Source organism: Castor canadensis, chromosome 8 (assembly GCF_047511655.1).
Source record: "Castor canadensis chromosome 8, mCasCan1.hap1v2, whole genome shotgun sequence".
In the NCBI taxonomy this organism is placed as follows: Eukaryota; Metazoa; Chordata; class Mammalia; order Rodentia; family Castoridae; genus Castor; species Castor canadensis.
The window spans coordinates 97,075,894-97,103,278 of record NC_133393.1 but is presented as its reverse complement, the minus strand read 5'-3'; the positions used below and the strand labels follow the sequence as shown (position 1 = coordinate 97,103,278).

Genomic DNA, 27,385 nt, shown 5'->3' with positions numbered 1-27,385 from the left:
CACCCCACTTGAACCAGGTCTCACACCAGGGTGTCTACCTCAGGATTGCCCAGCTAGTGGCAGATGTGACAGTCCCAGCATTGGAGTTGTATGTCCTCCTCCAGGCTGATCCTGAGTGAGTGACTTCATTTCTCTCAGCTTCATTTTCCTTGCAGCAAGGACATAAACATTCATGAGCAAAGTGTTCTCCTGGATACTACAGTGATCTGGCTGTTCCTAGACAGCCAGAAGAGCTGGTAACACATAGTGACTGCAGATACTCTTCTATGCCCTCAAACTCCACTAACCAGTACAGCAATGGCAATGTCACCAGCAAGCCAGTGAGGTGACACTGCATGGGTGTCACTGGGACTATGATGACTCTTTGTGGGTCTTTTTTTTTTTTTTGGCGGCACTAGGGTTTGAACTCAGGGCCTCAAGCTTGCTAGGCAGGTATACAGGTATAGGTCTTGAGTCACACTGCCAGCCCTGTTTTTGTTGGGTATTTTCGAGATAGAATCTCTGGAATTGTTTGCCTGGGGCTGGCCTTGATCCTCCTGATCTCTGCTTCCTGAGTAGCTAGGATTACAGGTGTGAGCCACCGGTGCCCAGCCTTTTTTTAAATTTTATTTATTTTTCAGGTAAGGTCTCATGTTTTTTGCGTACTGCCAGCCTCAGACCTCTATTGATCCTGTTATCTAAGGCCTTCTGTGTAGCCAGGAACATACCACTATGCCCATCTTATTGATGGAGCTGGGAGTTTTGATAACTTTTTGCCCTGGCTGGCTTTCAACTTCAATCCTTCCAATCTCTGCCTCCCAAGTAGCTGGAATTACAGGCATAAGCCATCATGCCCAGCCTTAACTATTTTTTTTTAATTCAGTAGCATTAAGTAATTCATATTGTTGTACAACTATTACCATCATTCATCTACAGAACTTTTTCATCTTCCCTAACTGAAACCATACCCATTAAACACTAACTCCACATTCCCCTCCCCCAAGTACCTGATAACTACAATTCTACCCTCTGTCTCTATGAGTTTGATTCAGAATGGGTTCTTCTTGCCTTCCCCTTGTGCCCTCACTCCAAATTCCTCACAGGTTTTGTTCTCTGGGGTCTCCCTGGCCCTATCCTCTCTCTCCTCATTGCTTTTCCAAGTTGCTGCCACCATTGTGCATTTGCTACAGCTTGTCCTTACCTATGCCCTGGACTCTCCTAGAAGGGCCCCATTCTCCTGACCTTCACCTCAGCTCTCCCCCTGCCCACATGGCTGTCTTCCCTTCCTCCCTTAGCTCCTAGGCCTCAGCAGGTGATCCTGATGCTGCTCAGGAGTCTGCCCCACCCAGTGGCCTTCTCTTGTTTCTCACTTAAGTTGACCTCTGTACACCACTTAGCACTATGGCCACTGTTGGCATCCCCGCCCCTCTCTTGTTCTCTTTTTTCCTGACCTCCTAGGGAAAGGAAAAAAAGCATGGGCTTTGAAACCCCAGAGACTTGGGTTCAAATTCTAAGGCTGCCTTTACTTGGCTTGGACTCTGGACTTGTTAGTCCATGTCTCAGCCTTATCTCCTTTTCTCCATTTTTTTTTTTTTGGTACTGGGGTTTGAACTCAGGACCTCATACAAAATACTTGCTAGGCAGGCACTCTACCACTTGAACCAACCCTTTTATTTTTGAGATAGTGTCTCCACAAGTACTTGCCCGGGACTGGCTTCAAACCTCAATCCTCCTGATCTCTGCCTCCTGAGTAGCTAGGATTATAGCTGTGAGCCACCAGCACTTGGCTGTTTCCTTATCTCTAAAACAGGAAAAAGAATACTGACCTCACAGGGTTGCTGTGAGGATTAAGCCTAGAGCTGGTGGATATGAGTGTTCAGTACAGGGCCTGGCATAGTTTAAAGGCCCAGTTCTGCAAGGGCCCCTCCCTGTCAGCCCCTTTACTGGCTACCTTGACTCCATGTTTCTTAAATAAAAGGCTTTCTCTCCTCCTTCTACACCCTCTTTCTATTACCCTATTTTCCTGGCCCCTCCCCTTAAAAAAACCCTTCACAACAAACACACAGAAACAAAACATAAAGGTTCCCTAAGGGGCTAGTGGAGTGGCTTAAGTGGTAGTACACCTGCCTAGCAAATGTGAGGCCTAGAATTCAAACCCCAGTACCACATTAAAAAAAAAAAAAAAAAAAAGGGCTCCCTAAGGCTCTGTCTCTTTTCTTCCCTTGTTCACCCATCCATGGATTAGTTAACTAACTAATTAATTTTTAAGAGACAAGGTCTTGCTGTTGCCCAGGCTGGTCTCAAACTCCTGGTCTCAAGAGATCCTCCATGCCCAGCCTTAGATACCACTTTTGTCTCTAGTCTGATGCCTCTCTCCAGAGTTTCATTTCTACCTCCTGGTGGGACATCTCCACCCTGATGTCTACTGTATGCTTCCTGTCTTGGTTGACTATGTCTTCCTTCCCTGGGTGATGGTCCTCATCTTCTTCCATAGTTGTTCTCTCAGTTATCTTCCAAGTCACCTGACATTTATTCCTTTTCATTTCAGTGTAGGCCCAATCCCTAGGATAAACCTTCCCTACATGATCATATCATTAACAAAGCTAACAAAATAATTCTTTTTTGCAGTGATGGAGATTGACACCAGATCTGGGTATGGCAGGCAAGCAATTACCACTGTGAGCTACTCCCTTAGCCTAACAAAACAATGTTGTCATGTCCAATTCTCATTCCATATTCACAATTCCCTGGTTGTTCCCAAAGTGTGTTTTGTAGCTGGTTTGTTTCTACAAAGGAAAAACGACCAAGCATTGTACCTGGTTGTTATGTATTTCAGATCTCTCAATCTTATTCTTAGCCCACCTTCCCACCCACCTTTACCGCATCCTTCCCCAGCCCTTGAGACAGCCAACCCCAACCTGCCACATACTTTAAAAATATGTTCCTTTTCTACAGTTGAGTACTTCCCTGTCCCTGGAACTGAGAACTGGTCCCTTCATTGTTCAAGGTCACCTTGGAGAATACCTACCGACCCCATCTATGAAATCCACTCTCCTCTCTCTGTCCCTCCAGGTGAGCTCATCTGGCTGCCACCAGGAACTTGGTTTTGCCTCCTGGCATAGGGCAGGACCACTCTGTGCCCAGCACATGGCTGGCATCTAGTGGTAGTATAACAAGAGAACAGATGAATGCTCTTTTCTTTGGCATCGTGTCTCCTCCTCCACTGTCTGCTCACCATGATAAGGGAGAGCAAGGTACAGAATGTGTTTAGCATATTCCTTTGGAAGACTGTGGTTCTGGAAACTTCCTCAGCCCAGCCCAGATCACGTTCCCTTTGCTCTTTTGGTTTTATTAGTGTACATTCATTACACAAAAGGTGCTTTATTATGACACTTCCATACATGGATATAATGTACTTTAACCATATTTACCCCCTACTACCCTTTCTTATTCCCCTTCCCCTTTTCCCCCTTCCACACCCTTAAGAGTTCTCATTTTACCTTCATGTCCTTTTTTGCCTCCCCACCCCAATTCTATATATGAGAGAAAACACTTAATACTTGTCTTTGTGAGAACTAGCTTATTTTACTTAACATAAATTCCATCCATTTTCCTGCAAATGACATCACTTCATTTTTCTTTGTTTTTGTTTAAAGACAGGGTTTCACTACATAGCCCAGGCTGGCCTCAAACTCATGATCCTCCTGCCTTAGTCTCCCTCCCAAGTGTGGGGACTACAGGGGTAAATTGCCATGCCTGGCTTGCTTGCTTCCTTCCTTCCTTCCTCCCTCCCTCCCTCCACTTGAACTCAGGGCCTACATTTTGAGCCACTCCACCGTCCTTTTTTTTTTTCCGAGATAGTGGACTTGAGAACTATTTGCCTGGGTTGGTTTCGAACCGAAATCCAACTGATCTCTGTCTCTTGAGTAGCTAGGATTACAGGCATGAGTCATCCTGCCCTGCTTGCTTTCTTTCTTTTTCTTTTTTTGGTACTGGGGATTGAATCTAGGGCCTTGTACATGCTAGGGAAGCATGTTTTACTTCCAGCCAATTTAAAAAAACCTTATGTTTCCTTATGACATTTCCATACATGCATATAATGTACTTTGATCATAGTCACTTGCTTATCCCCAGTCACTCTTTTTGAGACAGGGTCTAGCTAAATTATCCAAGCTGGCCTCAAACTTATGATCCTCCTGCCTCAGCTTCTTGAGTAGTTGGGATTATAAAGTGTGTACTACCAGGCAGTTTTCTTTCTCTTTTTGTGCATACTCCCCTACCCTTAAGGCTCAGGAGCTGGCTCTTGAGACAGGACCTTAAGAACCTAAAGGGTAGGGTCAGGTTGGGGGTGTGAAGGCTGGTTCTATCCTTTAGTTTTTCATTCAGTTCCTTTGCAAGACCAGAAGTGGCACACAAGGGAGGGAGGCAGTTGGAACTCACCTGTTCAGCCATCACTTGGCTTTGCCTTCTGTGATTCATGGGGAATGAGATGGAGAAATCCATGGGATATAAGGCTGCCCAGTGCCCTCTCCCAATACCCACCATAACCGACTGACCCAGGAGCAAGGGAGCATAGACCTTGTTAATCCTCCTGCAGAGGGAGGAACCAGACTCTGTCCTGTCATATCTGATGGGTGGGATGGTCCAGCCTAGGAGCCACGGAAAATAAGAGAAGGTGCGTTAAGAAGGCCAGACTGCCCTAGTCTAGAATGTTGGGAGACTCACAGGACGTGAGGCCAGGGACTTTCCGGAAGTATTTATTCTGGCCCCACCCGATCCCGGGCAGCACACAGCTTTCTGCAGAGTCGGGGATGGGGGCAGGGGCTTCGGCAGAAATGGAGCAGGAGGAGTGTGGCAGGCTGTGGGTGGAGGTTGAAGAAGCCTCTCCCAGACCACCTTGTCGTTCTGCCTCAGCTCTGCCTCTGGGCATTCAGAGGACAACTCAGCCGCCCATCCTGCCTATGGCTCTTACCAGCCTCCTCTGCTTCCCTAAACCAGCGCGAACTAGGCGGCGCTCGGTCCCGCTTCCAGAAGAGCCCCAGGCGCCCTGAGGTCCTGCCCTCCGTGCCTTCCCTTTGCGGGGGTGGGCGCCTTTGCCGGATAGAGGCCACGTGGTTCTGGCGGGGCTGGGGGCTCGGTACTCCCCCCGCCCCGCTGGCCGCGGTGACTCAGGCCGCAGCTGTTCCGGCGTCACATGAGGGAGGCTGGCGGCCACCCGGCGGGGGAGGGGGCAGTGGCTGGAGCCGGGGCGGGGCCGTGAGGCAGGCGGGGCGGCAGCTGGGGGGCGCAGCTAGAGAGCCCCTGAGCCACGGCGGGAGAGGAGCGCGCAGCCTCGGGGAGTTCAGGTGGGGCCGCGGGGTCCACGCGGACTTGGGCGCGGAGTCGGGGAGCCCGCGGGGAGTGCCTTTCTCCAGGGGCTCGTCCCCAGCCTGGGAAGAGCAGCCCGGCACTCTCCTGCTGCTCGCTAGGCCCTCGAGCAACTTTGCCTCAAAGTTCCCGAAGCCCGGGCGGGTTAGGGGTGCTGCTGCATTTTTTTTCGCGAGTAGGTCAGCGTCCAGCGAAAAGTGGCGGGGGTTGGGAGGACTGGGGGAGGGATCGGGTTTTTGGCTGAGCTTGTTTTGGGGCGCAGGTTGGGCGGGGCGGTGTTTGGTGCCTAGGGGCGGCCCGCCGAGGGTCGGCATCAGGCTCGATCCCCGGTCGGTGCCTTTGGGTCTGTCCTGGGTTCGGGAGGCGGCGGGGAAGGCCCGAGCTTCGCAGCCGTCGCCCCCACCTCTCTTCTGCCGGGGAGCAGAGGGGACCGGGAGACGTGGATCTGACCGCGGGTTTCCGGGTGGGAGGGGCCGAAGTGGGGGCCAGGCAGGGATGGCAGCGAGGGCCGGCCAGGAGCCCGGAAGCCGAGGCCCCCTTGGTGCGGTCTAATTCCTCCCGTTCTCCTCTTCCTCGGCCCCAAGCCCAGCAGCAGCCATGGCGGTGGAAGGAGGAATGAAATGTGTCAAGTTCTTGCTCTACGTTCTTCTGCTGGCCTTTTGCGTGAGTGGGGAGGAGGAGCGATGGGATTCGCGCTGGCGAGGTGCGGGAAGTCCTGGTGCGGGAGTGGTGAGGGCCGATTGACCCTGAATGAAGGCAGCTGGAGACCAGATGTGGAATGAAAGCCTGGGGAAAGGGTTGAAAGCTCCTTCAGTTTTCTGGGACTCGCCGAGGCTAGTTTGGACTGAGAATGGCCCTTCTGGATATGCAGCACCTTCCACCCCCACCACTCCTGGCCTTCCTGTCTGGTGACCCAACCGCTTGTGATATGGGGTAGTGGGGCAACCAGCCAACCGCCTGATGCTATCGCCAGGAGGCTGCCACCACTCCCCACCCTCCTTATCCCTCTCCATTCCCTCTTCCTCTATCCTCCTAGGTGCCTGGGGCAGAAGGTCTGTGAATAAGGGCTCAGCCCACTTTAATTTACTTCTGCTTTGGGCTCCTGGTCCAGAATGGTACTGGTTGTCCAGGGAGGGGCATGCCATTCTTGCCCCCTTTCCCTCCTCCTGATCTAGCTGTTCTGAGGACCTTAGTCACTGGACGATAGTGAGACCAGCAGTTTGGGGAGAGAATCTGTCTAGGGTCCCATAGAAAGTACTCTTCCAGGTCAGGAATGTGTGCCTTGAGGTCAAGGCTTTCTGCATACTTCTCTTTTTTGCATTTGGTCTACTCCTTGGCTGATGAGCTGCTTAAAGGAAGGCATGGCTCCTGATCCCCTTTTCCCTGAGTGCCTTGAACCAGCCCCCTGCCTTCACTGTGGAGCAAGGATGGGTGATCCCCCTCCCCTACAGTCAAAGTTACCTGGAGGTGTGAGACTCTCCTGGGTGGTGGTCAGGTGTGTGTCAGGTGCACACACCTGTCTACCACTGTGGAGAGCTGCTGAATTGTGGGTCTTTCCTAACCTTTACCTGCCTTCCTCTCAGGCCTGTGCAATAGGATTGATTGCTGTGGGTGTAGCTGTCCAGCTTGTCCTGAGACAGACCATAACCCAAGAGGTTACTTTTGGCTCCCTGGTGCCTGTGCTCATCATTGTAGTGGGTGCCTTCCTCTTCCTGGTGGCCTTTGTGGGCTGCTGTGGAGCCTGCAAGGAGAACTACTGTCTTATGGTCACGGTGAGTGTGTGTGGAACCAGCAAGAGTCCTGGGACTGTCTAGAGGGCATTTCTATGGTTGGAGCTTGATAGGGTGGGTGAGGTGAGGTCAGTGGGTGAGAAAGGCCTCCATGAGTGTTGTAGGGACTAGATGGGCCAGAGTAAGTTCTTCTTTCTCATCTAGACCTAAAACCTGACTTTGGCCCTTTACTTCTTCAGTTTGCTATTTTCCTGTCTCTTATCATGCTTGTGGAGGTGGCTGCGGCTATTGCTGGCTATATGTTTAGAGAGAAGGTAAGCAGGGAGTAAGGGGAAAGTCCTGTCTTGGGTTGCTCTTGGATCCAGGTGCCCAAATTCTGCCCTCAGTGACACTCCTCCGTACTCTCAGGTGGTAACAGAGTTTGATAAGAGCTTCAGGCATCGGATGAATAATTACTATAAAGACAACACCACGACTTTGATCCTGGACAGGATGCAGGAAGATGTAAGTGGGGCTACTGGGAGCAGGGGTAGGGGGGGTAGAGCATTTGCATGTCCATACTGAATGTGGAGGCTCACTTAGCATCTTTTTCTCCCACATTTCTCCACTTCCCCAGTTTAAGTGCTGTGGGGCTGGTAACTACTCAGATTGGGAGAATGTCCCTGGCATAGCCAAGAACCAAGTCCCTGACTCCTGCTGCATCAAAGTCACTAGGGGCTGTGGAACTGATTTCAAGGTGGAGGCGATCAATCAGAAGGTAGGGAGAAGACTGACAGTATGGGACTTGGGAAACCTGGGAAATATTTCAGGAGGCTAGAGAGACTGGGGTGGTAGCTAACAGGGTCAGGGAATAGGAAGGGGGATTTGGAAAAGCTAGGAGTGGGGTGAAAGGCAGAGGTGGGGGAGAGAGATGGACTAGGGGAAGTGGATCTTTCCAATGGCAGCTTGCTTTGTGTGCCTGTGTCCCTTCAGGGCTGTGTAGAGACTATGGGGGCCTGGCTGAGGAAGAATGTGCTGCTGGTGGCTGCAGTAGCTCTGGGTATTGCTTTTGTAGAGGTGAGTCATATGCTGGGCCGGGGATGGGACTCAGTGTGTGGCATCTGGGGAGAGGCAATAGGGAGGAGTGTGCTGAGCAGGAGGTACTGGCCTCCGGAGGGGAGCTGTGGTTGTGTTTGGGAGCCCTTGGGTGGGTCTGGGGTAGCTTGCACTTCTGACTCCCTTCTACACCCCTCTCTCTTTTTCCTTCTAGATCCTGGGAATTGTCTTTGCCTGCTGCCTTGTGAAGAGTATCCGAAGTGGCTATGAAGTGATGTAGGAAGTCTGGTCTCTTTGGTCTCTTCGTTAGGGGAGTAGAGTAATATCCTCCAGGTTTTTCAATTAAACGGATTATTTTTTCAGACCAAAAAGAGAGATAGTCTCAGTTTGTTTTACAGTGATACTTGACTCTTTCTCTTTTCTCCATGTTCCTTGTCCTCTGAGACCTTGGTCTATGCACTTCTGGGAAAGGCAGGCCTGTTTTGGCGGGGTGTTTGGGAAAGGAGGATTTTGCTGAAGGTGTTGGTTGGGCTGGCAGTAGGAGAAGTGGGGATCCAGAGGGGGCTGTGGCCCAGTGCTCTCTAGTTTTGTGCTGCCAGGCTTAGTATTGGAGTGTTCAGTGTCCCTGGAGTGTTCAGTGTCCCTAGAACATAGGTCAAAGGGATTTCCCATTAAAGGTCCTACCTGGTAGAGCCCAGCCCATGTCTACCTTGCATATCTTCCTGGCCTTCTTCACACCTCTGAGGGCTCTGCAAATTCCTTCTCCAGTCCTCAAGAGGACTTGGCTCCTTTCAGAGTGGTGATAGGTTGCTTGAGACCTGTGTGACCAGTGTCCCTGATTTGAAGTATTTCCTTCCATGGAAACCATGGCCCATCTGGCCCTGACCCCTCTTCACCTTCCCTTTTTCACCAGGATAAATAGATAAGGCTATTCCCAGTGCAAACACAGAATTGTAACCTTAATCTCTACAGCAGAAAAGGAAAAGTGCCCTCTGATGGCCACCCCTGCAGCTTCAAATATCTACAGATGCAAGGCAGTTCCTTACTCCCTCCAGTGGGTGTTAGGTGTTTTGCAAGCATATAAACAGGCCAGAAACCTTGGTCAGCAAGACATCTTGGGGTAGATAACACTTAAATGTCATACTCTCCCTGGGCACCTACTTTTTTTGTTTTTCTGGTACTGGGGTTATGAACTCAGGGTTTCATTCTTGCTACGTAGGCTAGGTGCTCTACTGATTGAGTCACATCTCTAGTCCCTCCTTTTTATTTATTTATTTAAACAATACTCATTTATTGAGTGCCTGTTTTGTGCTAGGCATTAGGCAGTACCAGGGTGGAGACAAATAAAAGTCCTTGCTTTTGAAAAACCAATCTCTTGCTGGAAGGCTGGATTTAGTAGACTGACTGGGCAGGCTTGGGAAGGACCCAGGTGAATACAGCATCCACCAGGCTGGCTGGCAGATAGGAGGCAGGCAGCCAGAGCAGCTTGGCATCCCAGCCCGGGCTGTAGCGGGTTCGGGGGTGACGAGCAGTCAGGGCATGCTCCAGGCATCTGCTCACCTTGGTTAGGTCCGGGTCGCAGATCAGGTTCATGATGCGTCGCTGTACCTTTAGGTCTGTGGCCCCGTGGATGGTTGTGGTCAGTGTCTCATCCCCATTCCAGCCTGTCTGAGGCCCTATCTTCTAGATCCTTGGGCTTGTTGCTCAGTAGAGTTGAGAGGCATCCTCTCCCTTCCCAGTGTGGGGAATAGGCAGGTTCTATGTGGCCAGAGTACCCAGTCCTGTTCTCCACCCCCTCTCCAAAGCCCTGCCCACTTCCTCATGGCAGACCACTGCAGAACTGGCCTTTCTGAACCTCATTTCTCTTCCTGCACCCCATGTGGGCCTGGCTACTCACATGTGGTAAGGAAGGCTTCCCCATAGCGGGCCTGTGTGGCTGGAGGTAGTCGGGCCCAGCAGGCCTTCAGCATGTCCTCCAAAGTCTCCACGTTGGTCACAGGAGTTTGGAAGAAGCCAGGCTCCACAATGGAAACTCGTACCCCAAAAGGAGCCAGGTCCCGCCTGGAGTTTGGGAAGAGAGGTTTTTGGGATCTCCTTATAGGGAAAGAATTTTCAGGGACATGTGGGAAATCTAAGATGGAAAGTTAACACAGACCAGGGACAGGAGTAGTGGACAGGAAGGGAGAATCCTGCTGTCCTGGGATGAGGGGTAAGGGGAACTGAGGGAGGGATTTTTTTTTTTTTTTTGTGGCACTGGGGATCAAACCTGGGGCCTATGCAAGTGCTCTATCACTGAGTTACATCTCCAGTCCAGAGATATTTTTGAGGTTTATTTTCCTGTATTTTGGTGGAACTATCTTTTTTGGCAGTACTGGGTTTGAACCCAGGACCTCACACTTGCTAGGCAGGCACTCCTACTACCACTTAAGCAACTCTACCAGTCCTGTTTTGTGAATTTTTTTATACAGAGTCTCAAGAATTATTTGCCTGGGGCTGGTTTCAAACTGATTTTTTTTTTTTTGGTACTGTGACTTGAACTCAGGGCCTACATCTTGAGCCATCCCACCAACCCTTTTTTTGAAGGGTTTTTTTGAGGTAAGGGCTCACCAACTATTTGCTTCAAACTGTAATCCTTCTGATCTCTGCCTCCTGAGTAGATAGGATTACTGGTGTGATTGGCACTTGGCTTGGAACTAGGGTTTGAACTCAGGGCTTTGCACTTGCAAAGCACACACTGTACCACTTGTGCCACACCTCATCTGTTTTTGCTCTGGTTATTTTGGAGATGGAGTCTCATGAACTATTTGCTTAGGCTGGCCTTAAACTGTGATCCTCCTGATCTCAGCCTCCCAAGTAGCTAGGATTACAGGTGTGAACCACTAGTGCCCAGCTTTTTTTTTTTTTTTTTTTTTTTGAGACAGGGTCTCACTATGTAGGGCAGGCTGGCCTTAGACTATCAATTCTTCTGCATCAGACTGCCAAGAACTAGGATTACAGGTGTGTATCACCATGTTTGGCAAGTCTGTATATTTTCTTTTATGATTTAGACTTAGGATCAGGAAACTTTTTTTTTTCCTTCTGTGTTGGGGACTGAACCCAGGACCTTATGAATGCTAGGGAAATACTCTATCATTGAGCTTCTTATTTTTTCTTTTGCCCTTCTCTTCCCTGCCCTTCCTTTCTGCGTGTTTTGATTTTTGAGACAGGGTCTTTTCACATAGCCCAGGCTGGGCAGATACTCCTGACTTAGCTTCCAGAATGTTCCCTTACTTTTTCCTAATAGCAAATTTTTAGGCATTGCAGGCCAAAATTACTATTACTAGAAGGCACTTATATAACCACTTACAGTGTAACTACTTAAAAATGTAAAAGCCAGAGATGTGGCTCAAGTGGTAGAGTACCTGCTTTGCAAGCATGAAGCCCTATGTTCAAATCCTAATCCCACCCCCCAAAAAACCCCATAAAAACCATTTTTAGCTTGAAGGCAGTTGGCTGAATTTGGCTCAAGGATTGCAGTTTGCCAATTCTTGATCTAGAAGAATGCCATTTCCTATCTCCCAAAACAGAGATTAAGTCCAAGTGCTGGACATTAAGGGTCTAGACTAGCATCAACTGGGGGATAATCTGATGGGAGAAGTGGGGATACATCCACTGCCCTGGCCCAGATGTAGAGATCCAAGTACACAGTATGTGTTCCATGATGTTGACTGGGAAATTAGACTGAGATAGGACAACAGTAGACATTGAATTTATCTGCTGATGATGTGTTTTTTGCTAGGGACTGGTGGCTCATACCTAGCCCATACTTGGGAAGCTGAGATCAGTAGGGTCTAGGTTTGAAGTCAGCCCGGGCAAACAGTTTGCAAGACCCTATCTTGAAAAAACTCTACACAAACAGGGCTGGCAGAGTGGCTCAAATGGTAGAGCACCTGCCTGTCAAGAGTGAGACCCTGAGTTCAAACTCTAGTACTGCTAAAAAAATAAAATAAAAAGAAGGGCAGACCATAATGAGTAGGCTCTACAGGAAGCAGACCTGGGGCAAATCCTAATGCTTCCACAAACTAATTGTATATTAATATCTATCTTTATGGGTTGTTGGGATAATTAAATAAGAAAATGTTGTATAAAATTGCCACCAGCCCTTTTTTGTGATGGTAGGATTACAGGCAGGAGCCACTAGCACCCAGTTTTTGTTTTTTTTTTTCTCTTTTTGTGGGACTGAAATCTGAACTCAGGACTTCATGCTTGCAAAGCAGGTGCTCTCTCTTTGAGTCATGTCTTCAGCTCATTTTGCTCCTGTTATTTTGGAAATGGGGTCTCCTTGAACCTCCTGATCTCAGCCTCCCAAGTAGCTAGAATTACAGATGTGAGGCACTGGTGCCCTGCTAAAGTTGTTTTCTTAATGTAATAATCATTATTATTAGTTTTTCTACTACTACTAATGATAGCATGCTTTTTTTTTCAACATTTACTGTGTGCCAGGCATTGTTGGGTTCTTATACTTACTTCATTTCACATCAACACCCATGATGCAGGACTTTTCACCCTGATTTAACAGATGAGGACAAAGTGGGTAAAGAGAAGCAATCTACTTAAGATCACAAAGCTTGCAAGACAGAAAGCTGGGATTTGAGCCCATGAGGTCTAACCTGTCTCTTAAATCTTCCACTATGCTTTTGTTTTTTTTTTTGGTGGGACTGGGGTTTGAACTTAGGACCTCATGCTTGCAAGGCAGGCACTCTACCTCTTGAGTCACTCTGTCAGCTGAGTGCTATGTCTTAATCATGTCTGCTGACTCATGCTGGGAAGGCACTGATACATCTGTGGAGTGGGCTGCTCCATGGGCTTGGGCCCAAAGCCCTGAACCCCTCTCACCTCAAGCTGTCGGAGAAGGCCTCCAGGCCAAACTTGGAGACACAGTAGCCCCCACCATTGGCCGACAGGCGGCCCATGACGCTGGTGATGTTGATCACCCGGCCCTGGGCCTGCTGTAGCAGGGGTAGCAGGGCAAGGGTGACCCCAATGGGACCCAATGTGTTCACATTCAGGACTTGATGGAAATCATCTCGTGTCAGCCATGGTGTGGGCCCAATGATACCAGCCACACCAGCATTATTCACCAGACCAAAAAGCCCTGTGGGAAGATGAGACAGACATGGAGGGTGGGTGAGGCACTCTTATGTTCTTTTCATCCTGGGAGGATAGGAATACCGCTCCTTTGGAGTTACTCTATTTTCCCACAGCTCCTGCAGGTGACTTCTAGGGTCACTGCGGGGACCAGGTTTCTGGTGGCTTCTTCTGTACTCACCTGCTTCTTTTACGTGTGTCTCCACCCACTTGGCTACCTGCTGTACACTCTGGGGATCAGTGACATCCAGCAGAGTGGTGTGGAGGCGGGAAGAGGCCATCTGTTGTAGATTCTCTGCTCCAGAGGGGGTCAGGCAGCTGGCCAGGACTCGGAAGCCCCTCTGGTCCAATCGCAGTGCCAGAAGGCGTCCAAAGCCCGAGTCACAACCCGTGATGAAGACAAAGGCATCGCTGGTGGGCAGGGTCTGCTGGTCCCTGAGCAACCACAGCACTGCCCAGAGCAAGGCACCCAGCAGCAGAGGCAACCACATGGCCAGACCCAAATGACCTGCAGGTGACAGCTTAGTCTGGGCAGGAAAGCTTGTGGTCAGGCCTTTGTCTCTTAACATCTTCCCTAGCTGGAAGTGTCTGGTCTGAGCAGATTGAGAAATTACCTGCTTTGCAGGTAACTGGTAAATTATGGCTTATTGTACAAGACAAAGATGTGGGCAGATCATTGTGGCTAACTTAACAAAAACCCATGATCTGGTACTTTTTGCAGACCTATTGTGTGGGAGCAGAGGGATCTGCTTTGTCTTACACCTTTTCTCTAGCTAAACCAGGGACACCCAAAACCCCTAAATCTAACCTGAGCCCTGAGCCTTATTTTTGGAATCATATAGGGCCAAGACCCCTGCATTTCAGTCCTGGTGGCCCCAATCTTGCTGTGTGATGCTGAGCATTTCTTTTTTTTTTTTTGGCAAGACTGGGTGCTCTTACTGCTTGAGCCCCCTTTTATTTATGTATTTAATTTATTTATAACAGTTTTGGGGATTGAACCCAGACCCTAGGGCCTTGTGCATGCTAGGCAAGTGCTTTACCACTTGTGCTATATCCCCAGCCCTGGGCATCTCACTGTATCTCTGAAACTTTTTTTCCATCTACCAAATCAAGCTTGGCTTACCTCAGCATTGTGGAGGATCAAAGGGATGATGTGTGAAGAAGCACATCCAAAGCCTCAAGCTTGAGCTATCAATACTGGTCATACATAGCTAGTCTTCTCACAGCACCTCCAGCCCCCAACTGTCCCACTTACCTCCTCTGGGGTATCACTGTGTAAATCTGCTTCTCTTGCTGCAGTTTGAAAGACTTTGCTTCCAGCCTTCCCCACTAGTTACTGCTAAGACTAAAGTCCGGGATGGGTATTATGTGTATGTGAGAGGCGGGGGGAAGAGGCTGAGGAGGAGGAGGAGCCTGGAAGGCTGAAGCTGCCTGACTGAAGCTAGGACTTGGCAGAGGCCATATCTGCTCAGGCACCCTGGAGGGCTGTCTTTCTCAGTTTGGGTTCCTGACCATCTATGTCACTATCTCCCAGGAGGAGGGAACTGTCAAGGATGGCAGCTGGCCCTCTTGATGGGTGGCTTTGGACCTGTCATTTTTCTCCCTTCTCAACACTGAAGTGCCCCTAAGAATTAATCTGCATCTGGCCCAGATTCATAACACTGCTTAGCACTAGCCTGGGAGAGGCCATAGCACATGGAGAGTGGAGTTTGAGCTGGAGACTAGACCTGCTACCTGTTCTCATTTCTCCTCTGTAGGAACCTGAAGTCTAGAACTAGGAAGGTTGACACAGAGGACACTAGAACTTTCTTTAGGAAGGTGTCAGAAACTTGGACCCTCTGTCTATCCAACAGGTATCCGCACCAGACCCAAGAAGAGCTGGGATAGTAAGAGGAAGCTAGCTGGAAAGGTATCTGTTCCTCAGGGAAACCTCTAAACCTTCCATTTCTACCCCCACTCACATTGAAGCTAGTAGCTCCTAGAAACACACCACATAGAAATGAATGTTTGTGTTTTATTCAGTCATAGCTCATCAGTCTCCTTCTTGTCCCTGTGGGTGACATCAGAGAGGGGGTAGAGGGGGAAGATAGCGGGCTAGGAGGGGGCAGACTGCAGCTGCCCTTTGTAGACATATTCCAGCGCTGTGGCAATGGTGCGCATGTCCAGCTCGATGCTCCGAGCCCAATTCTCCACATCCCCGATTTCCTGGGAAGGGTGAGAGGGTGTTGGAGCTCAGGGTGGGTAAAATATGGCTCCCAGCTTGGGACCACTTTTAACCCATCTTCTGGAAAGGGCTTTCCTTGGGTCCACTAACTGCTTTTATTTCTTCTCTCTTTTTTTTAGCTAGAGTCTTGCTATGTTACCCAGTCTGGCCTGGGCTCATACAATCTTTTCTGCTTCATCCTCCCAAATAGCTGGGACTACAGGAGCATGCACCATGACATGCATGTTCTGAGTATCTTTTTTTTCTCCTCCCCCCATCCCACTGCCCGTTCAGTGATGGGGATTGAATCCAGGGCCCTATGCATACTAAGCATGTGTTGTCTCACTAAGCCATATCCCCAGATCCTGCTTTTATTTCTTTTTCTAGCTTCTCTGACACTGGGACCATAAATGGGTTATCTGGTCCATTCCCACTTCCTCCTTAACCCCAGGCCTGAGGTGACCATACTGGAGGCAGTCAATGGGGGCTCAAATGAGAGTAGTGATATGGGGAGTGTGGCCCACCTTGAGTGCCTGGTTGAAGTTCTCCACCATCCCAATCCACTGGCCTGTCTGCTTGGCAAATTGGGCAGCCTGGACCTGTAGGGTCTTCACCTCATGGTCCAGCTTTCTCTGGTTCATGTAGGCCTGGGCCACACTAAGAGTTGGAAGAGGGAGGAGGTCAGCTCATCCAACTCATGGGAGGTTTGTTTCCAGGACTAATATTCTATTGCAGTAGTGGGGGGCCAGCCAGGAGGCAGGGCTGGGGAACCTCATGATTTTGGCCCTTCTTAGATGTGATGCAAATGAAGCCTGCTCCTTCCTCCATTCCCAGGGTTCCCAGGAGAACCAAACTGGGAACTGACTAGAAACACACCAGCTCCTCTCCCCTAAAGGAGTTCTGCAGCTGAGTGGGGGAAGGGAGGGTTAACCTGGGGGGATGTCCCTGAGGAAGAAGCTGGGAGGGAAAAGGGGTGTGGTTATGCTGGGAGAATTCAGCAGCAGACACACATCTGGCAGTGATTGGAAGCCCAGTGATCTGCACAAGAAGTTAGGAAGGGAAGTCGGGCCCCTCCCTGAATCTGGGGTAGGTTGGGAGAGCAAACCCCCTCCCCAGGAACCCTGGGTCAAGAGAGGATATCCCCAGAGTTTCTTCTTGGCTCTGTCTCTCTCCTAACCCTTTTGCTTTCGCCCACACAGATGAGTGAACACACACACACACTCTCTCACTCTCTCTCTCTCTCTCTCTCTCTCTCTCTCCCTCCATACTGCTCCAGGCAATTGTTTTTCTTTTCTCCTCAAACAAGGTACTGGCCGTGGTTATCACTACTGCCATGGGGTAGTAGGTTGGTGTCCTTAGTCCTTTACTATTTTTTTTTTTTGCTGCCCTCCTCACCCACAATAATTGTTCTTCCTTATTGGCTGATGAATCTTTCTAGGTCAGCCAGGAGATTCCACATCCGGTGCCCTCCACCCACTGGAATGTGTGGGGGCTGAAGGAGGCAAGGAGCTGCTGGGGTCAAGAAAGTGGGCAGGACACCTGACAAGGGCTGAGACAGACTAGGCCGTTGTTTTCCTACTGGGGAGTAAAAGGAGCTGTGGGCAGCAACACAAAACTCTTTCTAATCTGCCTTTGGCTTAGCTGCCCTCTAAGCTGAAAGTGGGGTGGCCTCTTGCAAATGAAGAGAAGAGGGAGAAGCCTGGGCCAACTTCACAAGTGGTGGCACAGGAGGCGCCAGTGTGGGAAGGAAAAGGGGCAAACTCTGCCCTGAGAGAAGAGAACTGTCTGGAGGGAAAGGGGATCAGAGGCCTCAACCACAGCTATTATTTTCCCTAATCTCCCCCCAACATGAATAATGAAGATGACCCCAGCCCCTGCATGACTCCCTTGGCTGACTCAGCCTCTGGATTTACAACCAAGCTGTTTTACTTGCCCTGGGGTGGAAGACATCATACTGCTTCTTTTCTTCTAATAGACAGACTATCAAATCATTATCTCTGCACTCTTCTGGGTCCAGCAGAGTCAGGAGACAATGTTCTTTGTTCCTTCCCAAGTCTTTGGCGATTATTGACATTCTCATTTAGGGCTGGGGCAGGGGATGGTCTCTGAAGACCCAGAAGGAAGGGAAGAGACAGTCTGGCTCTGTTGTAGCTCCTGGTACAGTTTGTCCACTAACCTCACCAGCTGTGCCACCTCTTTCCTGCCATCTGTTCCGAGACTTGCCAGAGGATGGGAGGTGGAGAAGGAGAGGGGGTAAGCTGTGGTGAAAGGAGGGTGCTCTCCCTCCCATCGAAGTGACAGCTGGACTTGGAAGGGTGAAAAGAGGTGGGCAGATGGCATCAAGATGTAAGTGCCAGGGAAGTTAATGTGGGGAGAGGGAAATGTGGCTGCTTCTCCAACCACTGTGCAGCTGCTCTTCCCTCAAGTGTTTGGGGTCAGAGCTGACTCAAGCCTCTCTCCACAGTTACAGGGAGGGGAGGGGATAGAATAGGGGGAGTGAGTGGGACATTCCGACCCTTCAAGAATATGAGAAAAGAGAGGGTCCTGAGAGGTGAAGAGGTTTAAAGTATATCACTTGTATATGTGTGAAGACAGCATAATGAAACTCACCAAATACTGTTGGAAAAGAGGGGGAGGGAAAGAAGGGCACTAAAGGAATATAATGCAGGGAGTGAACTTGTTTAAAGTACACTGTATGAATCTACAAAATTTTCACAATGCAACTCCCTTGTACTAGTAATAACGCCTAAAATTAAAAATATATAATTAAGAAAAGAGTGATCTGTGGGCCAGAACTTCCTAGTGTCTAATTCTGGTGAGTGGGTGGAGAGAACTGGTGTTGACTGGAAGAGGTTCATACCCCACATTGAGGTGATCCACCAGCGCTTCCGTCAGGCAGGTCGCTGCAGTGATAGCTTCTCGCCTCCTCTTCTCTGGGAGAGGGGGGAAAGGGATTAGAGTGTAGACTTGTTTTTTGACGGGTGGTTCCCCATCTAGTCATTACTTTTTTTTTTTAGTTCCAGGAACATCCAACTAATTTCAGAATACCAGAGGTGAAAAAGAACTTGCAAAACATAAGGAAACCCCTTTCATTTCAGAGATGAGGAAACTAGCACCCTAAGCGAGGAAGGGACTCGCTCAGGACGCCGACGAGTTCCTGGAAGCGCCCAGGACTCTTTAACTCCTAGACGTTGTCCGCTACCAAGATTCCGTAACCACAGGATTCCCAGACTGGATGTAGGTAGGAAAGAAGCTTCCCACCTCTATCGCACTTCCGGGCTGAGAGACTCCCCGGACCAATAGGAACGCGCGTCACGACTGAGGGGGCGGGGCTCCGATGCAGCGGAGGCGGGGACTGGGGGCGTTGCCGAGGGGGACCGGAGAGCAGTCCAAGAGACCAGAGCGGGTTGGCAAAGGAACATAATTTCCAAAAATGCCGCCCGTAATTCGCTCTCCTCCACACCCGTTGCCCGCTAGCCGGCGCCCTTCCCTTGATCCGGCACGCTTCGGGCCAAAGGCCGCGGCCGGGGAGAAAAAGGCAGACGGGAGAGTGTGCTCACCCTGCAGCTCCTTCCGTTCATTCTGCTTGGCCTGGTGTTCTTTGAGCAGGCGGGACAGCATGGTCGCGTGGGGCTGGGGGCTGGGCACACCGGATCCCTTCCAACGACTGGAGATGAGCTGCACCTCCCCTCGGCTCCCGCCGGGCGGGGTCACGTGGCCACAGTGTCACGTGAGGCCGAGAACCTCCCTCTTTCAGACGTGGGGTGGTTAGTGAAGAGGTAGGCAAGGAAGAAAGGCAGAGGATTGGCATGCCTGGTGAGCTCTTTATGGGAGGCTCACTTTTTGGTGAGCGTTGGAAGAAATTTTCTTTAAAAGTACTCATTTCACAGAACCAGTTTTTTTTTTTTTTTGTGAGGTGATGTTTCATTATAGTTTTGGTTTGCATTTCTCTGATAATTGATGATATTTAACATCTTTTCATATACCCGTTGGCTACTTGTACATCTTCTTTGGAGAAATGCCTATTCAAGTGCTTACAGAACCAGTTTTTAACACCTCTAGCTCGCAGGCCCGGAGAGGGTTGGTGTTGCCATGCTGTCCATAATGGTTAGGTTGTTGGGGCACAGAGGCTGTCTGGACTCATTGAAATTCTTTCCCTTCCTTCTCCTTACCTCCTGGCAGTGCTGTCGGTTCTCAGTGGATTCCCAGCTCTCTCCTCCTTGAACAGAAAGCTTTCTCTCTTTTCCAGCCCACTTACCACCTCTGACTTCTCACCACCCCACCCAGTTCCCTCAGCTCTGGGTGATCACTGTAGAGAAGCATTTTAGCACTCTTAAGCGGCCTTCTAGAGTGCTTAGATAAACTGGGTTGTGCCTGGTGAATGTACAATTCCGTCCCTGTCCTTTTGTGGTCAGGGAATGCGCACTCATTTTAGTCCTAGCAAAAGCATTAAGAGCTGCTGCCAAAGTAAAAGGTAAATTATACAACGCCTCTCCGAACTAAGGAGGAATGCTTCCAGAATTAACTCCAATAGGAAAAAATGACAAACATCTCAACATATTACTATTTCTACAATGAGTTTAATTTTTTTTCCTTTCTTTTTAAGATAGGGATCTCCCTTTGAGGTAAACCACGAACTTCATCCACATTCTCAGCTTCCCATGAAGTTGCATTAACATGCTGGGTGATATTGGGCAATTTGCTCACCCACTCTGGATTTTAGTTTTCTCTTTAGGTAAATGAAAGAATTGGATTAAATGATTGGTTCTCAACCCAGGCTACACATTACAATCACATGGGTAGCTTCTAAAAATGCCTTGGTCTTCCAGGCTTGGTAGCACATGTCTGTATCACAGCTTTCCAGAGACTTGACAGGAGGATCTTGAGTTCAAGGCTAACCTGGGTTATCTTAGTGAGACCTTGTCTCAACCCTTCCCTCCAAAAGAGCCTCATCTCAGACATTAAATAGATTTTCTGAAATGGAATAGTCTAAGACATTTTTTTGTTTCTGGAGGGGGGAGTGTGAAACTAGGATTTAAACTCATGGCTTCATGCTTACAAAGCATGCAATCTCCTGTTTGGGTCACACTTACGGTCTATTTTACTCTGGTTATTTTGGAGATGGGGTCTCAAAAACTATTTGCTCAGCCTGACCTTGTACTTTGATCCTTTTCATCCCAGCTTCCCAAGGACCTAGGATTACAGGAACGGGCCACTGGCACTAGCCAGACATCAGTATTTTATAAAAAGTTGTTCAGGTGATTCTTTTTGCTTTTGAAATATGGTCTTCCGACGTAGCCCAGGCTTGCCTTGAACTCCCAGTTCTTCTGCCTCAGCCTTCCGAGTGCTTGGGATTACAGATTTACATCACCATACCTGGCCTGTTCTTGTGATTCTAATGTGCTTTCAAGATTGAGAATCACTGAACTAAATTATATCTAAGACTGTATCTAACGTAGGCAATTACTCATTGTTTGATTCAGTAGCATAGTTGAAATTGAGTTCATTATATCTACTACCAGGAGGAGGTTAAATGGGTGCTGACCGAGTTAGAACATTCTTGAACTTTCTGAATAAGAGTTGAGAATTCAGATACATTGGTTCATTCGGCTGTTTACAGAGTAGTATTCCAAATCCTGTGAGATGTGTAGGTATCAAAGGACCAGTGAGAAGAAGCACATGTATGGTTAAGTGGCAGCATTAAGCAGAACAGTAAGTGCCAAAATAAAATTTTTTTTTTGTCTTTTTTGTTTTGCTTTTTCTTTCTATTTTTTCCTTTTTTTTTTTTTTTTTTTCGGTGCTGGGGACCAAACTCAGGGCCTTGCCACTTGCCAGGCAAGCACTCTTCCACTGAGCTAAATCCCCAACCCCAAAATAAAAATTTTAAATAGGGGCTTGAGTTTAGCTCAAGTGGTTGGGTCTTAGAATCTCTGGAACTACACACACAATGAAAATTGTAAATGACTTTGTTTCTTTGGTGTAACTAGGGTTTGCACTCAGGGCTTCTCACTTGGTAAACTGGTGCTCTACCACTTGAGCCATACTTACAGCCTTTAGTGACTTTTTTTTTTGGCAATACTGTGGTTTAATCTCAGGGTTTCATGCTTGCTGGAAGGTGCTCTACCACTTGAGCCATTGTACAAGCCCTGTTTTGTGTTTGGTATTTTCTTTGTGTGTGTGTGTGTGTGTGTGTGTGTGTGTGTGTGTGTGTGTGTGTTTGTGTGTGTATGTGTGTAGTACTGGGGTTTGATTTGAACTTAGCCTCACACTTGCTAGACAGGTGCGTTACCACTTGAGCCACTCTGCCAGCTCCTGTGTTTGGTATTTTCTAGATAGGGTCTTGTGAAGTATTTGCCTAGGGTGACTTTGAGCCTCAGTCCTCCTGATAGCTGTCTATTGAGTAGCAAGGATTATAGAATTACAGGCTTGAAGCACCAGTGTCCATATTTTAATGATTTGTTTTTCTTTTTGCGTTACTGGGGCTTGAACTCAGAGCCTACACCTTGAGTCACTCCACCAGCCCTGTTTTGGTGATGAGTTTTTTCCAGATAGGCTCTCTTGAATTATTTCCCCGGGCTGGCTCAATCCTCCTGATTTCTGCCTCCTGAGTAGCTGGGATTACAGTGTGAGGCACCAGTGCCCCGTTTAATGACTTTTTATAAAAGAAAATTGAAAAAAAAATGTTGGATACGATGTATGTGTCTGTGTGCTTATGTATACCATGAACATTTTTTCTAACATTTCTGAGTATTTACAAGCACTTTGCATGTGTTAATTCTTTTTAATCTCTAGAATAATCCTGTGAAATATTATTGCCATTTCTAATTGCAAATAAAGAATCTGAAGTACAGAGAAGTGAAGTAATAGAGCTCATAAGTGGGAGAGCTAGGATAGAAATTCAGGTTATCTGACTCCAGAGCCAGAGTGTAACCACTCTGCACTACCTAAACCATGGGAGCGACCCAGGAGGGAAGGCCCTTAAGCACTTTCCAGGAGCTCTTTCTGTCTTATCATTATGCCTCTCTAGCTTGTTGGGCATGAGTTAAAGGGAATCCTGGCAGAGGAGGAGTGTTTGGGAAGAGGCTCTGCTCCAGGAAAGGGCTAATCAATAGAAGCGGGAAGAGTGAGACCATTACAGGTCAGCCTGGCCCCATCCTGTCCTCCCCGCTCTCTGGTTGCTGCTTCCAACTGCAGTGAGCAAGCAAAACAATGGCAGATTGGAAGATGCCTGGTGCTTCACTCCCAGAGTTGTAGGGCCTGGAAGGGAAGGGTATGGGTTGACAGGGGTGCCAGGGAATGGTGACATAGGGCAAATGAAACATAGGGTGGAGGCTAATGAAGGGGGCTGTTGAGGGTTTCAGGAATGAGTCTGCAATGAGATTAGGCTGACTCAGAGAGAATTGTCAGGCCCATCCTGTGTTACCCTCACCCCCTTGGCACAACTGCCTGACATTTTCACAATTGGTATAGAGGCTGCCAGGATCCTGCAGACATCAGTCCCTGTCTTCCTCTCCCACACACTGGTGGTTCCTTTGCAGTAGAGTGGGACAGTGGAAGTAGGGTATCTATATTTAGGGACCCCAGCTGATCTTTCTAGGATCATCCTTCATCTGTTTATTCCTGGGCTCTTATTGTTCACTGTCTAACCTCAGTTTCTGCTGCACATTGAAACTCAGTGCTACCTGTCTTTGGTAGAGATGGATACAATATGTATATATACCCAGAGACTGACTCTTGAAATTTAAAATCTGTCTACTTCTCTTTAAAATTTTCCACCCAGATGATTTTTCCTTAAAATGAATGAATGTAACTCCATGCTTTTTTTTCTGCACTCATTTCTCTGTTCTTTTGAGGTCTAGCTTTAATTAGCAAATTCTGAACTGACTGGCTAGGCCAAGCATTAGGGCTGGAAGCTGTTGAGTTGTTAGGGGTTGGGTGAGGACTGAGGACATGGAGGGAGTGGAGAAGTCTTCACATACAAGGAAATTTGGCTGAGCTTCAAGAGAGGGGGCTGTTGGCAATGTGGCCAAGTTTCAAATGTTGGCTTGAAGCCAGGGCTCAAAGAAAAGAGGCCCTCAAGACAGTCTAAATGGCTCCCTGTGGGAAGTGACTCCCCAGTCCTCTCCCCAAGATGCAAAGGTTTCTCTTGGATCCTCAAAGACCAGAGTGGTCAAGTCATATCCCTATGGACTCCTTTCAATTGCATTTATGTTCTTTCTCTCCCAGTCACTCCCACAAGCTTTGGCTACAGCCAGAATTCAGAGGCAGGCAGAAGGATTCCAGTGTTGGAGAGGTGGGTGGGGTGAGAAAGTCCTTATGCTGTGTGTGTTAGGGAGGGAAAGCCTTACCCTGGGCATATGATCCAAGCCTCCATTGCCAGATGAAGTGGAGGGAGGGAGAAGTTAGCCCTGGAGCATTTGTTCTGGAAGTCTTTGCTTATAAGCTTAGAGACAACAGCTGGAAAAAGTGTGACCTGGAAAATAGGAATCCCAAATGGAGGGGAAGAAGATATTAGAGAGGGAAGGGGGTGAGGAAAACTCAGACAAAGGCCAAAGTCTTTGCTTGGTTAGGACACTTCTCAATTTTTAAATTTTTCAAAATTATTTTGATATAATTTTAGACTCAGAGGAAGTTGTAAAAGTAGTATGTAAAATCCTGCTTACCCTTCCTGTAGCTTTCTAGAATGTTCACATCATGTATAACTGGTACTACATTTTCATAACCAGGAAGTCAACATTGGTATAATCCCGTTTAACTAGCCTTCAGGCTTCATTCAATTTTCCCCATTCACCCACACATTTGTGTGCAGAGTACTATGCAGCCATCACCATAATCAAGATATAAAACTCATTACTGTGGAGGCTCTCCTTTATGCTATCACTTTGTATTTGCATTCACCCTCTCCATCTACTCTGGCAATCACTAATATGTTCTTCATCTCTACAGTTTTGTCATTTTAAGGATGTTATATGGAATAATGCATTTTTCTTGGTGGTGCAGGGATCAAACCCAGGCCCTCACACATGCTTGATAAATGCTCCACTACTGAGCTGCAACCCCCACCCCGGGCTTTTTTTTAAAGACAGTGCTGTGCTATGTAGCCCAGGCTAGTCTGGAACTTGAGTTCCTCCTGTCTCAGTGTCCCAAGTGCTAGGATTAAAGATGTTCACCACTACGTGAGCATTTTCTTTTTAACAGTACTAGGGTTTGAACTCAGAGCCTTGTTCTTGCTAGGCAGATGCTCTACCACTCGAGCCACACCCCAGACCGGAATCTTTTTTTCCCTCCCTCTCTCCCTCCCTTCCTTCCCCCCTCCCTCCCTCCCTTCCTTCCTGTGTGGAATTCAGAGCTTTGTGCTTGCTAGGCAGGTGCTCTACCACTTGAGTCAGCCCAGGAGCATTGTTTTTTAATTTCAGTGCTTTCTAAACTCTTGGTTTAAGCATAAATTCTCTGGTGGATTATTTATTTAATATTTATTCTCTGAGTCTCTCTAGTTTCTTAATTTCTCTCTTTACCTACAATATAATTCTCCATTTCAACATTCTGCTGTCAGTTCTCCTTTAGGGAAAATGTACTTGTCTAAATTTACTAGGCTGGTCTAGTGCTCTTGTATGTTCTCTGCCCTCCCTTGCCCCACTATTTATAGCCAGGCTAATTTTGGGTGGCCAATCTCTCTTCTTTTCTGCTTCTTCTTCCTGTGGCGGGTGAGGTGACTTCTCAAATATTTGGGTAGAGGAGGTCAGAAGCAGATTCTTGGTATCCAGTTCCAGCCTCGGATTTATCAGAAGCCAGTGGAGTGGAGACAGAGGCAGCAGAAGCTCCAGGTGTAGAAATAAAGGCAGCTAGGTAGGGCTCTAAAGACATTTTGACTAGGGTCAGATGTCTGGATTGGGAGTCAGGAATCTTGGATTCCATCCCAATTTTGCTATTTTGCATTCTCATATAACATCTTTCTACTGCCTGGAACTCTGAGATAAAAAAAAAGATAGAGAGGGCATATCTGGGGGATATTGAAAGTAGAATGCTGGTGCCAGTCTTTCACATGTATTTCCTTCATAGCACCTGTCTAGATGTACATGACTTCCCTGCAGAGGATATCCATAGGTGAAGAATTACAAAAACGGAGGGCCCCTGGGCACCAGTGGCTCATACTTGTGATCCTAGCTACTTGGGAGGCTGAGATCAGGAGGATTGAGGTTCGAGGCTAGCCCAGGCAAATAGTTCATGAAACCTCATCTTGAAAACACTCAATACAAAAAAAGGGCTGGCAGAGTAGTTCAAGTGGTAGAGTGCTTGCCTAGCAAGTGTGAGTTCCTGAGTTCAAACCCCAGTACCACCAAAAAAAAAAAAAAAAAAAAAAAAAAAAAGAACATGAGAGCCTTTGAAGGGCAGAGATGTTAGTGACATTAAGAAATAGTCTGAAGAAAAAAAAAAAAAGAAATAGTCTGAGAGATTATAAGTATGACAGAGACAAGAAAGGAGGCAAAAATAGAATTTGGGATGAGACAAAACCAGATATAGAGAGGGGACAGATGAACAGTTGGATATACACAAGACCAGTACCTAGTAAGAAAGAGAAGTAAAAAGAAAAAGTGGGAGCCAGACAGATTTCACTTTTGCCAAATTATTTCCTATCTCTCCTCCTGGCCCCATTTCTAGATTAGAGTTATAAATAGCAGAGAGATGGAAAAATGTCCTCTCCTTTTGCTTCTGTCCTAGCTTGGGGAGAAGAAGGAGGAAGAGGGACAGACCAAAGGCTTCTGTGGAGATCCATTTTTTTTTTTTTACCATCTCCCCCAACTTCTGCCTGAGACAGCCCAGGACTCTGCTTTTCCAATTTCCTCCTCCCCTTTTTGAGACAGGGTCTCACTGGGCAGTTCGGGCTGGCCTGGAACTTGTGATCCTCCTGCCTCAGCTTCGTGAGTGCTGGGGTTACAGGTGTGTAGCACGAATGGGAAGTGTACTATCCTGGGAAGAGTCTGATAGCTGGAATTATCCTTTCCATGCCACTTCTTGGGTCCAGTCTCTTTTGTCTTTGCCATTCTTTGATACCCTCATTCCCCTCCTCACCAACTCAATTTTCCTCTCCTCTCCTCTCCTCCCCTCCCCTCCCTTCCCTTTTCTTTCCTTCCTTCCTTCCTTTGTACTGGAGTTTGAACTCAAGGCCTACATCTTAAGCATCTCAAGTACCTAGGATTACAGGCGTGAGCCAGTTTGAACTCAGTGCCTGTGCCTGCTAGGCACGTGTTCTCCCACTTGAGCCATGCCCCAGTCTTTTTCCCTTTTCTCCCTGCATTCCAGTGCTTGTTGATCAAACTCTTGCCCTTTCTTCCTCTCCATTCCTTTTCATTATTTATTTGCTACCCTTCCTATATTTCCTGGGTTGTTCTCTACGTCTTGCCTCTGTCTTTCCTTCTCTCTCTGTTCCCTTGAATGCTGACGATGTGACTAGCATTGACAGGCTCTGGGGCGTGGGAAGTGCTTTGATTGCAGTGGCAGAAGGGGTGCTCTATGCGACCACGGGGAGGTGGGATCATTAAGAGAACACACTGGCCCCAGGCCCAGGACGGCTTTCTCTCTTCTCTTTTTATCTGCATACCTCTGTTCTCAGGTTGTCCTTCATTCTCATCCCACTTCTCCATTACCCTCCTCTCTCTTTTTCCTGTCCTTTCTTCCTAATTTACTTCTCCTTCCCGTTCCTAGGTGCCACCTCCACCTTTTTAGAGCAGGGATGGGGAGAAGGGGAGGAGAGCGCAGCGCAGGGCGGGACAGGGCGGGAGCTGGTGCTGGGTTGGGGGTGCGGAGAGGAGAGGCTGGGTGGGGTGGGGGCTGTAGGAACACTGGTTTTCACTCGGAGCCATGGGTATGGGCATCTCTTGGAGATGCGCTGAAGTCTCCACCCGCCAAGATCGAGCGGGCGGAGCCGAGGGCGGGGCCTGGGCGG

At 48.3% G+C, this 27,385-nt stretch overlaps 3 protein-coding genes across 6 annotated transcripts; 1 reads left to right on the top strand and 2 right to left on the bottom strand.

Annotated features, from left to right (window-relative positions):
• Nucleotides 1–5,061: 5,061 nt before the first annotated feature.
• On the top strand, nt 5,062–8,482 carry Cd63 (CD63 molecule). 2 transcript variants are annotated; one of them, XM_020179127.2, is made up of 8 exons: nt 5,062–5,324; nt 5,931–6,009; nt 6,930–7,118; nt 7,316–7,390; nt 7,485–7,580; nt 7,693–7,833; nt 8,049–8,132; nt 8,326–8,482. In XM_020179127.2, exons 2-8 carry the CDS (start codon nt 5,944–5,946, stop codon nt 8,389–8,391), a joined length of 717 nt encoding a protein of 238 aa, XP_020034716.1. In that variant the 5' UTR covers nt 5,062–5,324; nt 5,931–5,943; the 3' UTR covers nt 8,392–8,482. The 2 variants fall into 2 exon arrangements, with proteins under 2 accessions (XP_020034716.1, XP_073939669.1); XM_074083568.1 differs by lacking the exon at nt 5,062–5,324 and adding an exon at nt 5,355–5,521.
• An 877-nt stretch (nt 8,483–9,359) lies between these two features.
• Rdh5 (retinol dehydrogenase 5) lies at nt 9,360–15,195 on the bottom strand. 3 transcript variants are annotated; one of them, XM_074083566.1, is made up of 5 exons: nt 14,494–15,195; nt 13,420–13,765; nt 12,987–13,245; nt 10,009–10,172; nt 9,360–9,727 (listed from the first exon to the last, which is right to left on the bottom strand). In XM_074083566.1, the coding sequence occupies exons 2-5, from the start codon at nt 13,727–13,729 to the stop codon at nt 9,504–9,506; spliced, it is 957 nt and encodes a 318-aa protein (XP_073939667.1). In that variant the 5' UTR covers nt 13,730–13,765; nt 14,494–15,195; the 3' UTR covers nt 9,360–9,503. The 3 variants fall into 3 exon arrangements, with proteins under 3 accessions (XP_073939667.1, XP_020034794.2, XP_073939668.1); XM_020179205.2 differs by having other exon boundaries at nt 13,420–13,746; XM_074083567.1 differs by having other exon boundaries at nt 9,620–9,842; nt 13,420–13,746.
• A 37-nt stretch (nt 15,196–15,232) lies between these two features.
• On the bottom strand, nt 15,233–19,191 carry Bloc1s1 (biogenesis of lysosomal organelles complex 1 subunit 1). The gene is made up of 4 exons (XM_020179195.2): nt 19,002–19,191; nt 18,302–18,374; nt 15,966–16,098; nt 15,233–15,443 (listed from the first exon to the last, which is right to left on the bottom strand). Exons 1-4 carry the CDS (start codon nt 19,060–19,062, stop codon nt 15,333–15,335), a joined length of 378 nt encoding a protein of 125 aa, XP_020034784.1. The 5' UTR covers nt 19,063–19,191; the 3' UTR covers nt 15,233–15,332.
• Nucleotides 19,192–27,385: the final 8,194 nt, after the last annotated feature.

What these genes read in the sequence shown, in the direction of transcription:
- Cd63 (XM_020179127.2), top strand. Translation starts at nt 5,944, where the DNA reads ATGGCGGTGGAAGGAGGAATGAAATGTGTCAAGTTCTTGCTCTACGTT. An exon ending in TTCTTCTGCTGGCCTTTTGC is followed by an intron (nt 6,010 to 6,929) that starts GTGAGTGGGGAG and finishes CCTTCCTCTCAG; the next exon opens with GCCTGTGCAATAGGATTGAT. An exon ending in TGGACAGGATGCAGGAAGAT is followed by an intron (nt 7,581 to 7,692) that starts GTAAGTGGGGCT and finishes CCACTTCCCCAG; the next exon opens with TTTAAGTGCTGTGGGGCTGG.
- Rdh5 (XM_074083566.1), bottom strand. Translation starts at nt 13,729, where the DNA reads ATGTGGTTGCCTCTGCTGCTGGGTGCCTTGCTCTGGGCAGTGCTGTGG. An exon ending in GACACACGTAAAAGAAGCAG is followed by an intron (nt 13,246 to 13,419) that starts GTGAGTACAGAA and finishes ATCTTCCCACAG; the next exon opens with GGCTTTTTGGTCTGGTGAAT. An exon ending in GGAAGCCTTCCTTACCACAT is followed by an intron (nt 9,728 to 10,008) that starts GTGAGTAGCCAG and finishes ACGGGGCCACAG; the next exon opens with ACCTAAAGGTACAGCGACGC.
- Bloc1s1 (XM_020179195.2), bottom strand. Translation starts at nt 19,062, where the DNA reads ATGCTGTCCCGCCTGCTCAAAGAACACCAGGCCAAGCAGAATGAACGG. An exon ending in GTGGATCACCTCAATGTGGG is followed by an intron (nt 16,099 to 18,301) that starts GTATGAACCTCT and finishes TCCAACTCTTAG; the next exon opens with TGTGGCCCAGGCCTACATGA. An exon ending in ACTTCAACCAGGCACTCAAG is followed by an intron (nt 15,444 to 15,965) that starts GTGGGCCACACT and finishes CACCCTTCCCAG; the next exon opens with GAAATCGGGGATGTGGAGAA.